This window comes from Schistocerca gregaria, chromosome 8, assembly GCF_023897955.1.
Source record: "Schistocerca gregaria isolate iqSchGreg1 chromosome 8, iqSchGreg1.2, whole genome shotgun sequence".
NCBI classification, from domain to species: Eukaryota; Metazoa; Arthropoda; class Insecta; order Orthoptera; family Acrididae; genus Schistocerca; species Schistocerca gregaria.
This window is the reverse complement of record NC_064927.1, coordinates 164,515,993-164,532,376: the sequence shown is the minus strand read 5'-3', so window position 1 is coordinate 164,532,376 and position 16,384 is coordinate 164,515,993. Positions and strand designations below refer to the sequence as shown.

The following is a 16,384-nucleotide window of genomic DNA, read 5'->3' as shown; positions in this document are numbered from 1 at the left end:
GAAATCTAGAAATATGGACTCTGTCTGTTGCCCTTCATCCATAGTTCTCAGTGTATCACGTGAGGAAAGGGCAAGCTGAGTTTCGCTTTCTAAAACCATGCGAATCCGGGGACATAAGCTGCTTAACTTCAAGAAAGTTTATTATATTCGAACTGAGAATGTGTTCGAGGGTTATGTAGCAAACAGAAGTTAGGGATATTGGTCTGTAATTGAGCGGGGCTGTTATTTTACCTTTCTCACATACTGCTTTTTTCCAGTCGCTTCGTGCGACTGCTACGGTCGCAGGTTCGAATCCTGCCTCGGGCATGGATGTGTGTGATGTCCCTAGGTTAGTTAGGTTTAAGTAGTTCTAAGTTCTAGGGGACTAATGACCACAGCAGTTGAGTCCCATAGTGCTCAGAGCCATTTGAACCATCCAGTTGCTTCGGACTTTGTGCTTGGCGAGAGATTCACGGCAGATGCAAGCTAGGTATGGGACCAATGCCGTAGAGTATTCTTTGTAAAATTGAACTCGATTTCCATCCGGACCTCGTGACTTACTTGTATTCAAATCTTTAAGTTACTTCTCTACGCCAAGTGTGCTTATTTCTGTGTAGCCCACACAGGAGTCTGTGCGATGGTCAGATGACTGTATGTTAGTACGGTTCTCCTGCGTACAAGATTTCTTGAACGTGAAATTTAGAACTTCGGCTTTAGCTTTGCTACCTCCAACTGCCACAGCAGACTTTTAGTGGAAGCCTTAGACAGCTTAGCGATGTTATATGCGACCAGAATTTTCTGTGGTTGTCTGCCAGATCTTTTGCTAAGGTCTGACGGTGGTAGTTGTATGCTTTCCGCTCAGATCGTTTCACAGACGCACGAATCTCCTTACCTTTGCTTGTCGTCGTTTGTGCGTCCCATTTTGAACCTATAGTGCAACAGCCTCTGCTTCCTCAGCATGTTACGAATTTCGATACTAAACCATGATGGGTCTTTTCCATCCTTTATCCACTTACTAGACACGTAACTCTCCAGACCATAATTTACAATCTGCTGAAACATTACCCATAATTCCTTTATATCAATGGTACTGGTACTAAGTGGCGCGAGCTCACTGTCTAAGTGATATGTTAATAACTGCTTATCTGCTCTTTCTAGCAGAAACACTGTCCCGGCCTGCTTGCCTGATTTATTAACTTTCGTAATCTTTTTAGAACTGCCACAGTGGAATCGGATGGCCTGTAAAAAAAATCCAACAATTAACCGAAGGTGACTGACCGTAACCACCCGTTATGCGCGACCAGTTGACTTCACTGTCGCACTCAATTTCGACCTAAATAGAGCCAATATTTTTGGCAACTGCAATGAAATCTCCCACTCCTATGGCCTCTAATCTGTCTTTCTGATATACGTTCCACGCCTCGCTAAATATCTCAGAGCTTCCGCTTCGGGTCTGAGTCAGCTCGCAGTCCCAAGAATAATTTGAGGGCGAGAACTTTCCTGGAGGGCAGTAAATTAGGCAACTTTATTACGAATAGTTCGACAGTTTACTGGTAAAATTGTGACAGTACAAGTGTGTTTATTCTGAACGCCGTTTGGCTTCCATAGCTGTGAATCAACTGGCGAGTGTTAATCAGAGCACCTGAAACTACCGCCAAACACTCGCGTGTGCACGCCACAAGTACTCTGCTACCTATGTAGCTGCTTCCTTTGCGTAGTGCACCCCTGACCTATCAAGGGGAGTCCTACAAATCCCCACACGATACGCAGATCCAGAAATGAGCAGCCAAGACCGTCACAGAGTCGACGAAGCCTTTAGTTAAGACCCTCCACTCGGCTCCATATCATAGGCCCCGATCAACTCTGAGGACGATGCTTCAAATTGCGGACTCTGCTTGCACTCCGCGGGTGAGGACAGCGGTCTTCATCACCTCCGCCAGCCTCCTGCGCTAACTGAGGATCGCCGCAGAACCCTTGCGGCAGGCGTCGTAGGAGCCGATGTGAGCCTCAACTTTCAGACGACTGACTGCACGCTGCACGCTCTATAACCACCAGCATGAGGGGCCTACAAATCTCGGATGAGGCCCCCCTGCAGATATAGGGAATGAACGTTGGCTTTCTTTCCAGCCCTGAATACTCTCTGCCTAAAGGGCTCCGCAACGTGCCTAACGTAGGAGCTCCCAACAACCAGTAAACCCTTTCCACCCGTGTGCCTGCTCGAACCCTGCTGAAGAAGCCACCTGTCCTCTCACAGAATGAATGGGCGAGGCCAGGTAGCCAGTCACTTCATCGGCCCTCCGTCTCGAGCAACGCGACCGCTTTACCACCCGCCATGCACCCTGCTCTAAGGGCGGATCCACCGCATCGTATGCACTAGGAGGTGCCTCGGAAGCAGAGCCTGTGGCCGAAAAGCTCCAGATTCTCCGCAACCGCTACATCCAGAGGCAGCAGACTGAAGGTCACTGACCGTAGCCAACAGCACGTTCAGCTATTCGAGATTGCGGCAGCTCCTCCTACGTCGGCACACAGCGTGCACACATCCTACCCATCCTAGAAGACTGATTGAAGAAGTAAATTATAAAAGCAGACAATCGTAGATATTCGAGGTCCTACCCTCCTGACGTGTCACCAATGGACACTGATGCGTTAACGAGCTACGTAGCTGGCTGTTCAGTAAGCAACTATTGCGCTAAGAGTGAATGAGCCCACAGTTACAAAAGCGCGTGATTAACCCTCTTAAAAAGAGGCACACGCACGAAATTTAATAAATATGCTGAGTGGAAAACACAGAGAAGGATACACGCTTCACTTGTCGCTCAGTAGACGTACTCGTACCACAGCCGATAGCTGGAGCCGTCATCACCAGTGTGTGTTTCATGAACTAAGTCACTGGGATAGTTTTTCCTGCATGCCAGGAGATTGTTGATTCATTGCTTGGCATGGTCCAGGCACCATGCTTTTCGTCATAATATCGAACAGCTGCGGATGTCCTTCAGGATCCGGAAGTTCAGCACACTCCGTATGACAAAATAAGCATTTGGAAGTGCTCTTTTCTCCCATTCAATCGCATCATCCAGGACTCGGCTTCACCATAAATGTGGTGCTTCAAAATTAAGTCCATCAATTTAGTAAGTTTTGTTTGAATATTCTTGCAGTCAAATCGTGTCTGTTGGATGGACACTGACCAGACAGTGGAAGCTTTTTATCTCGTCCCATGCTGGACAGCATGTAAATGTGATGAAAAAGTCGGGGTGGCCATTAAAGTTGCTACACCAAGAAGAAATTCAGATGATAAACGGGTACTCATTGGACACATATATTATACTAGAATTGACATGTGACTACATTTTCACGCAATTTGGGTGCATAGATCCTGAGAAATCAGTATCCAGAACAACAACCTCTGATACGCCTGGACATTGAGTCAAACACAGTTTGGATGTCGTGTACAGGTACAGCTGCCCATACAGCTTCAACACCATACCACAGTTCATCAAGAGTAGTGACTGGCGTATTGTGACGAGCCAGTTGCTCAGCCACCATTAACCAGTCGTTTTCAATGGTGAGAGATATGGAAAATGTGCTGGCCAGGGCAGCAGTCGAACATTTTCTGTATCCAGAAAGGCCCGTACAGGACGTGCAAAATGCGGTCGTGCATTAACCTCCTGAAATGTAGGGTTTCGCAGGGATCAAAGGAAGGGTAGTGCTATGGGTCGTAACAGATCTGAAGTGTAACGTCGACTGTTTAAAGTGCCGTCTATGCGAACAAGAGGTGACCGAGACGTGTAACCAATGGCACCTCAAATCATCACGCCGGGTGATACGCCAGTATGGCGATGATGAATACGCGCTTCGCCAAACACCGGTGCGAACATCATGATGCTGTAAAGAGAACCTGGATTCATCCGAAAAATGACGTTTTGCCATTCGTGCACCCAGGTTCGTCGTTGAGTACACCATCGCAGGCGCTCCTGTCTGTCATGCAGCGTCAAGGGTAACCGCAACCATGGTCTCCGAGCTTATAGTCCATACTGCTGCAAACGTCGTCGAACTGTTCATGAAGATGGTTGTTGTCTTGCAAACGTCCCCATCTGTTGATTCAGGGATCGAGATGTGGTTGCACGATCCGTTACAGCCATACGGATAAGGTGCCTGTCATCTCGACTGCTAGTGATACGAGGCCGGGATCCAGCACGGTGTTCCGTATTACCCTCCTGAACCCACCGATTGCATATTCTGCCAACAGTCATTGGATCTCGATCAACGCGAGCAGCAATGTCGCGATAGCCTACAATCCGAACTTTATCAAGTCGGAAACTTGATGGTACGTATTTCTCCTCCTTACACGAGGCATCACAACAACGTTTCAGTAGGCCACGCCGGTCAACTGCTGTTTGTGTATGAGAAAGCGGTTGGAAACTTTCCTCATGTCAGCACGTTGTAGGTGTCGCCATCGGTGCCAACCTTGTATGAATGCTCTGAAAAGCTAAACATTTGTATATCACAGCATCTTATTCCTGTAGGTTAAATTTCGCGTCTGTAGCACGTCATCTTCGTGGAGTAACAATTTTAATGGCCAGTAGTGTATGTCGTGGCAATTTGAGTGTATTAATGCATATGCCGTATGCTGCCACTGAACGTTTCTGGAAGTACGACCATTTTTCTAATGTCGGAAACATTTCTATCGTTTACAATTGCATCTCGTAAATGAATACATTCTTTTGAAAGCAACATTGTTTGATTTAAGCGAATGAGTAACTAACGATGCGATTCAATTTTGGCATATATGTCTACCATGTATTGACGGAATAGTTTATGGTATTGCAGAATATGATACGTTCAATTCTGAGGTACCATTATGCGATACGAATAATAACTTACCGCCTATACTTTTTATTGTTCACCTGTGGGAATAAAGAAAAAGAAAGAAAAGAAAAATATAAATTACACTTACGAATGTTTCAGAGTTAAAGAAACTAATGTTTTGATTTGATAAAACGAAATAAAGGCATCTGTGTTTACGTGTAATTGGATTAATTTTCATAGTAGTGAAGCGATATCCGTCCTGTCCCTCCAAAAAATTATGAGATAGTGCAGCGCATCATATAATCTATATGTTTCAGCGTGACGTTGAATTGTATTATTCCATCGCTGAAGAAGTATATCACACGTATCACGTTCTTCGCCAGCTATGACAATTGCAACTTCATTGATTATAGGTACGTTCAAATGGCTCTGAGCACTATGGGACTTAACTTTTGAGGTTATCAGTCCCCTAGAACTTAGACGTACTTAAACGTAACTAACCTAAGAACAGCACACACATCCCTGCCCGAGGCAGGATTCGAAACTGCTACCGTAGCGGTCGCGCGGTTCCAGACTGTAGCGCCTAGAACCGCTCGGCCACTTCGGCCGGCACTTCAACCTCCATTTGGTTGACCGCGCGCCGCGAGAGTCGCAGCGAAAAGTTGAAGGAATCTCCTCATTTCCGTCGCATCCACGCTGCGCGTAAGTAGCGCGGTGTCGTCGGATGAGAGCCAGCTTAAAGTGCGCTGGCGACAATAACGTGCATTCACTTTTTTCGAGGGGAACAGAGATGAGTGCCAGTTTTCTGTGGACAGTCGCTTGATGAGGTATCTGAAGATTCTCGTCGACATGTTAAAACTGTAAAAAAAAGTATCTGGAGGAGAGATACAAAGATGACAATCACCTCTGGATCACCCAACGAAAGGAGTATGGTATCTTTTAAGAACGCTGGGCACAAAATTTTACCTGGCAGCTTCTACGTGAACGGCACTAAACGAGTCCCTGCTCAAGAAAGTAATGGCTCGAACTGTGAAACCTGCTCGCAAAATTATTTTAGTGGATATCCACTGCAGCACTGCTTTCCCTCCCATTGAATTTTTTTTTGCAGTTCCCATCATGATGCCGGCCGGTGTGGATGAGCGGTTCTAGGCGCTACAGTCTGGAAGCGCGCGGCCGCTACGGTCGCAGGTCCGAATCCTGCCTCCGGCATGGATATGTGTGATGTCCTTAGGTCAGTTAGGTTTAAGTAGTTCTAAGTTCTAAGGGACTGATGACCTCAGATGTTAAGTCCCATAGTGCTCAGAGCCATTTGAACCATTTGAACCCATCATGATGTCCCTGGGACACTGCTTCTCCTGGATACGACATTTCGACACATAAACGGTATTGAGTGGAATCGTGGAAGAAGACATGTCCTGCTTTACAACATGCCTTTATATTATCTGTAGGACCCAAATCCTTCTTGTCTCCTATTTTAACTGGGTTTTCGATGTATGTTTACATAATGGATCTATCCAAACTTCTTTGTCCTAGCTGCTTTAGGATTTTCATCATCCTATGATGGAGATTCTAGACCTGAGGGATCGGATGTGATGCAGGCAAAAAAAAAAAAAAAAAAGCAAGCTTGTGAATCAGCCAATCCATTCAGCCAGTTGCTCTTCAACAACGCTGACTTCAGTGTGGACACGCTGGATAGAAAAAACACATTCAGCTTCTAGTTGGTGTGATCAGGGAGACACGTGTCGTTCGTATGAAAGTCACCAGACATAATTGGGAAAGCTGGTACTGTTGAGGTTAAGCAGTTTCTCCAACCACCAAATAGAGGATTAAAAATTGTAAAACTGTTTGACACAAATATTAACCCTGCACAAGACATCGAACCATCTGCCTCTGATATTGCCTGGCTGTATGGGAAGAACACACATTCATTACTAGTACCCAGCAAGAAAGAATTCATGGAACTGAGGACACATGGAGAGAAATAGGAATCGCCGGCCGGGTTGGCGAGCGGTTTTAGGCGCTACAGTCTGGAACCGCGCGACCGCTACGATCGCGGGTTCGAATCCTGCCTATAGCATGGATGTGTGTGATTTCCTTAGGTTAGTTAGGTTTAAGTAGTTCTAAGTTCTAGGGGACTGATGACCTAAGATGTTAAGTCCCATAGTGCTCAGACCCATTTGAACAGTTTGAACCAAATAGGAATTCTCCAAGATTTTGTGTCTCCCATTTACCAACACACATGTGTGTGATTACAGTATACACATCTAACCTCATTGTAATTGAAAAATTCAAGCGAATTAACGAAGAAACGAGTGCTGTCACTTTTGACAAGCCATTGTTCGATGCTACGGATCCAATATTTTCCCATGTTTGCCCTAATAAAAAGTTTCATCGGAGCTGAACGTAAGTGTGACTGGGACCTGCACATGATTCACTCGAAGAAATGATTCCCTACTTCCATGTTGCAGTACATTTAAACTACACCGAGAAAAAGAATGTTCAAATGTGTGTGAAATCTTATGGGACTTAACTGCTAAGGTCATCAGTCCCTAAGCTTACACACTACTTGAACTAAATTATCCTAAGGACAAACAAACACACCCATGCCCGAGGGAGGACTCGAACCTCCGCTGGGATCAGCCGCACTACACCAAGAGTAGAAACTTGTACTACCGCGATATTATCACTTTAAAAGTCGAAATAGATTTTCAATAATATGGAAAGTTCACCACTAAGGGTTACTTCACTATTCTCGGAACTGACAAACTGACAAAATTGAATGAGCACATAAGGTCGGTAGTGGGGAAGACAGAGTGGTCGACTGCAGTTTTTTGGAAGAATTCTATAACACTAGGCAACCTGAATGTCTGGGATCCCCAACAGGTCGGATTAGAGCAAGGCATTGTATCAATTAGGAGGCTTGTTGTTGGATTTATAACCGGTAAGTTCAGTCAACATGTGAGTGTAGGTCAGCATCATCAAAATATTTTCGCATTCAGAGAAGAAAGTTGGTCAATGAAATTTCGTGAGAAGATAGCATCGCAACGAGAAAGGGCTTTGTTTCAATTATGTGCACCCCCAAATTCTGTATGATGTCAACGACACTCTGTCCCCTATTTCTCGATAGTACAAAACGTTCTGCCCTGCTCTGCAGGTGTACTCCGTTAATCTTATCTGGTAAGGATCGCACACCAAGCAGCAGTACTCCGAAAGAGGACGGACAAGCGTAGTATATGCAGTTTTTTTTAGCACATTGCATTTTTAAGTGTGTTCTGAAAATAAAACACAGTCTTTAGTTCGCCTTCACCGCTGTACCCTCTACTCGTATGTGTTCTTCCCAATTTAAAATTTTCGGCCTTATGATTCCTAGGTATCTAGCTGAATATACTGCATTTAGATTTGATTGATTTACGTGTAACCGATGTTTAACGTATTCGTTTTAGCACTCATGGTATGACCTCACACTTTTCGTAATTTAGTGTCAACTACGACTTCGTACCATACAGATATTCTTTCCTTAAGTTTTTGGAACATGTTTTCATCTTCTGATGCCTTCACTAGGCAATAAATGACCTAATACCCCCGGCTGCTCAGACTGTCACCTAAATCGTTTATATAGATAAGGAACAGCAGAGGGTCTATAACATTGCCTTTGGGAACGCAGAAATTATTTCTGTTTTACTCCATGACTGCCTGTTAGTTACTACGATCTATGACCTCCCTGACAGAAATCAAGAATCCAGTCGCATAACTGAGACGATATTCCATACGCACGCAATTTGATTACAAGCCGCTTGTGTGGTACGGCATACGAAAGCTTTCTGGAAATCTAGAAGTACGGAATCAGTTTTAAATATTTTGTTGATAGCACACACCATTTTGTTTGAGTAAAGATCTAGTTGCGTTTGACAAGAACTATGTTTCGTAAATCCGTAGCCGGCCGTTGTGGTCGGGCGGTTTTAGGCGCTTCAGTCCGGACCCTCGCTGCTACTACGGTCGCAGGTTCGAATCCTGCCTCGAGCATGGATGTGTGTGATGTCCTTAGGTTAGTTAGGTTTAAATAGTTCTAGGTCTAGAGGACTGATGACCTCAGATGATAAGTCACATAGTGCTCAGACCCATTTGAACCTAAATCCGTGTTGACTATATGTCAATAGACCCTTTTCCTCGAGGTAATCCATAATGTTTGAACACAAAATATGTTCCAAAATCCTGCTTTATATCGACGTTATTGGTATGAGCCTATAATCTGGTGGATTACTCCTATTGCCTTTCATGAATATTGGTGTTATCTCTGCAGCTTTTCCGCCTTTTGGTTCGAATCTTTCGTCGAGCGAGCAGTTGTATATGATTGTTAAGTATGGAGCTTTTGCATCAGCATACCCTGAAAGAAACCTAACTCATACACTACTGGCCATTCAAATTGTTACACCAAGAAGAAATGCAGATGATAAACGGGTATTCATTGGACAAATATATTATTCTAGAACTGACATGTGACTACATTTTCACGCAATTTGGGTGCATAGATCCTGAGCAATCAGTACAAAGAACAACCACCTCTGACCGTAATATCGGCCTTGATACGTCTGGGCATTGATTCAAACAGAGCTTGGGTGGAGTGTACAGGTACAGCTGCCCATGCAGCTTCAACACGATACCACAGTTCATCAAGCGTAGTGACTGGCGTATTTTGACGAGACAGTTGCTAGGCCATCATTGACCAGACGCTTTCAATTGGTGAGAGATCTGGAGAATGTGCTGGCCAGGGCAGCAGTCGAACATTTTCTGTATCCAGAAAGGCCCGTATGGGACGTGCAACATGCGGTCGTGCATTATCCTGCTAAAATGTAGGGTTTCGCAGGGATCGAATGAAGGGTACAGCCACGGATCGTAACACATCTGAAATGTAACGTCCACTGTTCAAAGTACCGTCAATGCGAACAAGAGGTGACCAAGAAGGGTAAACAATGACACCCCATACTATCACGCCAGGTGATACGCCAGTATGGCGATGATGAATACGCGCTTCCAATGTGTGTTCACCGCGATGTCGCCAAACACGAATGCGAACATCATGATGCTGTAAACAGAACCAGGATTCATCCGAAAAAATGACGTTTTGCCATTCGTGCACCAAGGGTCGTCGTTGAGTACACCATTTCAGGCGCTCCTGTCTGAGATGCAGCGTCAAGGGTAACCGCAGCCATGGTCTCCGAGCATATAGTCCATGCTGCTGCAAACGTCGTCGCACTGTTCGTGAAGATGGTTGTTGTCTTGCAAACGTCCCCATCTGTTGACTCAGGGATCGAGACGTGGCTGCACGATCCGTTACAGCCATGCAGATAAGATGCCTGTCATCTCGACTGCTAGTGATACGAGGCCATTGGGAACCAGCACGACGTTCCGTATTACCCTCCTGAACCCACCGATTCCATACGCTGCTAACAGTAATTGGATCTCGACTAACGCGAGCAGCAATGCCGCGATACGATAAACCGCAATCGCGATAGGATACAATTCGATCTTTATCAAAGCCGGAAACGGATGTTACGCATTTCTCCTCCTTAGACGAGGCATCACAGCAACGTTTCACCAGGCAACGCCGGTCAATTGCTGTTTGTGTATGAGAAATCGGTTGGAAACTTTCCTCATGTCAGCACGTTGTAGGTGTCGCCATCGGCGCCCACCTTGTGTGAATCATCTGAAAAGCTAGTCATTTGTATATCACAGCATCTTCTTCCTGTCGGTTAAATTTCGCGTCGGTAGCACGTCACCTTCATGGTGTAGCAATTTTAATGGCCAGTAGCGTATAAAGTATGGACCAGATGACTTGTTTTATTAAGTGACATAAGTTGCTCCAATATGTCGAGGGTATCTACTTTTAAGTTACATTGGCAACTGTATTTGATTCGAATATTTACTACGTCGTCTTTGGTGAAGGAATTTTTGAAGGCTGTGTTAAGTAACTCACCTTCAGCAGCATTGACATTGACAGTATCTCCATTGCTATCGCTCAGAGAAGTCACTGACTGTGTCTTACCGTTAGCGTACTTTAGATACGACCAGAATCTCTTTGGATTTTATGCTAGGTTTCGAGACGAAGTTTCGTTGTGAAAGCTATTGTAAGCATCTCGCACTGAAGTCAGCACTAGATTTTGAGCTTCTGTAAATGATAGCCGATCTTGAGTATTTGCGTTCATTTAAGTTTAGCAGGTTTTTTTCATGATTTCTGCGAGCCAGATGTAGATGAAGAAGTAGCTATTCCATTTAGACGCGTTATAGCCATCGACTGCAATATATCTTCAAAGTTTCCATCTTTCAACACAAGATGGCTGCTCCTTATTCTATCTGGACCAATCCTGTCATAGAGGGTGTCCGACTGTTGCACTGGCCAACATATTCTCCAGATCAATCATGCACAGAAATTATGTGGTTATGGATTAACAGGAGATTGGTACGCCACCACTTACCCGCCATGACGTAAACTGAGGCTCAGTGCTAAAGTAGCACGGAATGACGTAACCTTATCTGTCAGCCAAACTCAAAAATCAAATGTGTGTGAAATCTTATGTGACCTAACTGCTGACGTCATCAGTCCCTAAGCTTGCACAATACTTAACCTAAATTATCCTAAGGACAAATACACACACCCATGCCTGAAGGAGGACTCGAACCTCCGCTGGGATTAGCCTCACAGTCCATGACTGCAGCGCCTTAGACCGCTCAGTTACAACCACGCAGTGGCCAAACTCAGTTTAAGTTCTTGCTCAAATGGGATGGAGTGATTGTTGCTGCGAGAAGTAGCTGTTCTGTGTACTAAAGTTTGCACCCCTCAAAATTTAATCAATACTGCACATTCACAATAAGCTGAATGATTTTGTTTTTAAGCTTCCTGGTTTTTCAATATTGTGACCAGCAGTGTAAATAAGTAAGTGAATGAGTAAATGTAATATACACTGGCACAGTGTCACTGGCACGGCTGAGACTTTTGTCGACACGTGACAGGACGCGGAGCGAATGCTGAAGCGCGTGTGGCCACAGCTGACGCGACTGCGACAGGAGCGCCTGCTGCACATGCGCGCCGAGAACGAGATGGAGAGCGCCAAGCGACAAGTCGCCGAGCTCGAGGCATTCGGGCTCAATCGCTCTGTGGCAGCCTACGAACAGCTGGCGGCCGACGGCGTCAAGCTGGCGGAACACGTGCAAGAGCGCGCGGAACAGCTGACCGCGCTGCGCAACGCCGCAGACCGGGACCTGCAGCAAGCGGCGCACCTGCGTGAGACACTCCAGGGCGCTCACTATTCCGTGCTCGAAGCTCGGCGCAATGATGTGCGCGCCTCCATGTTCCTGCAGAAGGTACGTACACTCACAGCAGTAGCATGGCAGTCTCCGATGTCTCTTGGTTGTGCTTTGTTTTCCCCTTCATCCGTTTCTTTACATCAGTTTTTTGTCTAAAGTAAATTCTGGTCTGTTTTAAATTCTTTTTACACTGTCTTCTGTATTTGTACCGCCTTAAAGAATGTCTACTCTCTACAGCATTAAGGATACACTGCGCGAAATAATTACGTAAGCTCCAGTATGTGCTTTAGAGCGAATGCTGTAGCAAATCTGATATGTTTGGGTCGTCAGGTGCCTTTTTGGGAGAGCCCCCTGGTAAACCAAGGATGACACTTTTTGCCCGAACTGCTACCTTCCTACACACGCCGAGGGGTAGCTGACCTTCTTCTTGGGCCATTAGAACTCCCAGCGCCAGCTGCAGGGGCGGATCCGGGGGGAGGGGGGGGGGGGTCTATGGGGGCAATTGCCCCCCACCCCCACCTGGTGCGTGACCGATCTTATTTTTCCGACTGCTGTAGGGTCTGATTACGTCGGCCTATCTAGTATGTTTTACTTGAAGTCGAAGATGTAAACAATGGCACGCAGTTTGATGTAACAATTCAAAAAGAGAACTTGAAGCCTCTTCCATTTAGTGAATAAACTGCAGAAGAAACAACTATACTTACGAATAAAATGATAATATTCGCTGAGGCATGAGCGATCTGTGTCCCTTTTTTAGCACTTTCCCAGAAGTACATATGTAAGATTTTGTTTCTAGTGGCAATTTGCAAAGAGATGGTGTTGATAATTAAGCGATGAACACCGAAGGAATACTTCAAAATTTTCTCAATAGTTGCAAATAGTGAGAACCTTACGACAGTCCCTTTTATTCTGCAATTGCACGTTTTCGATCTGGATGACCGCTTCTCCCCCATTTTGGCATTCTTCTCACTTTTTATGCGGAATGTGAACAAACATTAATTAGCCAAATGTACACGAAAATAACGTCTGTGGATTCACTCACAATCCATTCTCTCATACAGTAAGAATATTAATGTTACGGTCCTCAGATACAAACAGATACTGACGTAATTAACAATATAAGATGTTTTCCTGAACACAGTCAAATACCCTATTATAACTTTTCGCAGTCGTATCGTCATTGATGCGTATAAACACATGCGCGAATTAGATGGCAACATTCTGTCATATGAAAGCGATGGTGAGCTAATTTCGAAGATTTAAGAATGGAAACATAGCGATACACAATTAAACCAAAAGCAGAATATATATATATATATATATATATATATATATATATATATATATATATATGTGTGTGTGTGTGTGTGTGTGTGTGTGTGTGTGTGTGTGTGTGTGTGCACGTATATAGAGTATTAATGCTTTTATTTGGAATTAATTTCTTGGAAGACAGGTACCAAAAAAATTTGCCCCCCCCTGACCGAGATCCTGAATCCGCCCCTGACCAGCTGTGATCGAAGATGGCCTCCTCAGTGACTGGGTGGGCGCCCCTGGGGAAAGCTCTTGATCAGAGTAGGTAGCATCATTGAATAATTATGGATACAATCGTTCAAGAATTCCACAAATTATCAAGTAAAAATTCTCGCATGTACATGTTGTAGTACAAGCTTGTACGGCTTATGACAATTTGATTCTGTAGATATAAAGTAATATTCACGAGAGAGTAAAAGTTTCAAATATATTATAGTGATCAATAATACACTTTCCAAATTTATTTGGATGTTACCAGTAAAACCGAAAATTGAGGAAGCAGTTGCATAGGTGATGGATCAACTGTTGCTGATGTTGATGAATCACTGTGCTGTAAACCTTCAAATCCAACATCGTGTTGAGTTTTATAAAAGGTGTTTCAGGGTGTTAATGGAGGGGTATGGAATGCACCAGTACTCGACATTCTTCCACATGAAAGTAAATACTGCCGAACGCTTGAACAAAATGATAAAAAACGGTATGTGGATGCACTTTAATCTTCGAGCATGGTACAAAAATTAGTAGATGTGATGTACACTTACAGACAAACAAATGATTACAGTTTCAATAAAATGGATGATTTATTCAGCAGAAAGAGCTTCACAAATTGAGCAAGTGAGTAAAGTATTTGTCCACCTCTGGCCTTTATGGCAGCAGTTATTCGCCTTGACTTTGATTGGTAGAGCTGTCGGATGTCCTGGGGGACATCCTTGCCGACCAAGGTAGGTTTTGACAAGTAAGTTGACAAGTAGTAGAAACGCGTGCCAAGTGTGAATGGGCATTATCTGAAATGTAAGGCGAGGATGACTTACCATTAAGGGCAACAAAACGGGAAATAGAATATCGTCAACGTACCGCTGTGTTTTAAGAGTTCTGCGGATGAAAATTAAAAAGGTCTTGTTATGAAAAGAAATGGCACCAGTTTACGTCCCATTCAGATAATTCCTTCGTGTTGCATCTTTAGAGTGCAAGTGGTGATGCGAAATTGATCTGTGACATGTAGCGTACTCCGCCATCTAGATTATGCTGAAAGCATACAGTTCAGTTGTGGCTTGATAAAGACAATGAATGTGAATGCGAAATGTAAGTTGTGATATACTAATCCTTAACGTGAATTGAGATCTAGGTAAAGTTGTGTGATGTCATGAAAAGAATTATAGTTCTCTGTATGAATGTATTTTAAGCACATTGAATTTCGTATAGTGGTTTATGCCCGCCATTATGATAACGTTACGAGTCGAAGCGGCCGGTTGGTATCGGCAGCTACAATAGTTCCTAACTAAGGGAATGAATATACATATCACGGTCTACATCTTTGTCAACAGGCCAGACAGGAAGTGCTGAAGACGAAGAGGAGGCGTGACGTGCTGTACAAGGAGAATTCCAAACTCACACAGCAGATGCAACTGCTGGCATACCCGGAGCTTCTCCGTAACCAAGAGGTGAGTCAAGTAGGGGCAAAAATCTGCTTTCCCTCTACAAGGGTGAGATCTGCACTCACCCTTGTGTGTGAATTAGTATTAACATTTTGTGCCTGTTACGTAAATTCGTGAGCATTTCAGTAACTTGTAGTTCAGTTACATCTATCACTGTGTTGCTGTTGCCTCGGCAAATCTAATTGTTTAGTACAGTGCGTGACAGTTATGTCATTACACATACTGTCACACTGAAAAATTGTCGCAGGGTACGATATCTTGCAGCATCTAATCGCCTTTAGTTCTTACAGCAGCCGACCATTAATCCCTGTAGCACGCTTTGTTGAACTTTTCTAATTAATGAAGCTTCACCAGGTGACCATATCCTACGACTGATGGTAAACGTAGATCGGTGGTATCCTGTGATTGTTTTAAAGGACAGTGTGCATCCCGTTTGGTCCTTTCCTGCTTATCTCCTCTGTATGACGTGTGAAATTACAAGTTTCATCCAGGAATATCCCTAGGTATCCTGTTACCATGCTTCTTCTGATCGTTACATCAATTAATCTGTTTTACGTTTATTGCTATATTCGTTTTTAGGATGAGGGGATGAGGTACGCAGTTTTCTGAGATGCTAATAACACTTCGACACCATCCTTCAGGTTCATCGAACGCAGCATTACATCTGTCTTTTATAACCTTTTCGAGTCATCACAGCGAACAACACGTCATCTGAAAATACGACCATGTTACCGCTGTCATTTAATTTCTGTAGCATGGGATTCAATGCTACATCTCAAAGCAGTGGAACAAACACTGATCCCTGTGTAGAGTCTTTCGATATGGTCTACGTGATTTCCTTTCGTGGGTAAACTAAAGATGCATGTTTCCCACATCAGTAGTTCTCAGGCAGTTTTACAGCGGCTCTGACCACTGCAGTTTCCTAAGGCGACGAGAGGAAGTAGGCCAAAATGTCTTAACCAAAGCTACAATAGTAGTATCACTCCTACAACTTACATAGAATGAGATCACATTTGTTGGGTTTTCAGTTGATCTGCCTCTTTTGAATCAGTACTGATCAGGGCTTATCCCATGTTGCAGTCTATGATCTTGTAATACTTGGCATGATATGTTTTTAAATACGTAGCTGAGAACGTTCAGAAGTGAAACTGATGTGCAGGATTTGGATATCACCAGATCCTTGTCTTGAGCTTTACTAATAAGAATTACCTCAGCATTCTTTCATGATACAGGCGCCCTTTCCTGCAAGAGACACTCTTCATACAGTTCACTTGATGGGCCACATAAGGTTTATTTTATTTCACCAGAACTAAACAAATAATGCTTTCTTT

At 44.2% G+C, this 16,384-nt stretch overlaps 1 protein-coding gene across 1 annotated transcript in view; it reads left to right on the top strand.

Moving 5' to 3' along the window:
- Nucleotides 1-16,384, top strand: part of LOC126285093 (trichohyalin-like) — a 189,180-nt gene that overhangs the window by 150,093 nt on the left and 22,703 nt on the right. The window contains exons 8-9 of the mRNA XM_049984417.1: nucleotides 11,794-12,144; nucleotides 14,943-15,059. Of these exons, the coding sequence (XP_049840374.1) occupies nucleotides 11,794-12,144; nucleotides 14,943-15,059 (468 nt within the window). The remainder of the gene's footprint in view (nucleotides 1-11,793; nucleotides 12,145-14,942; nucleotides 15,060-16,384) is intronic.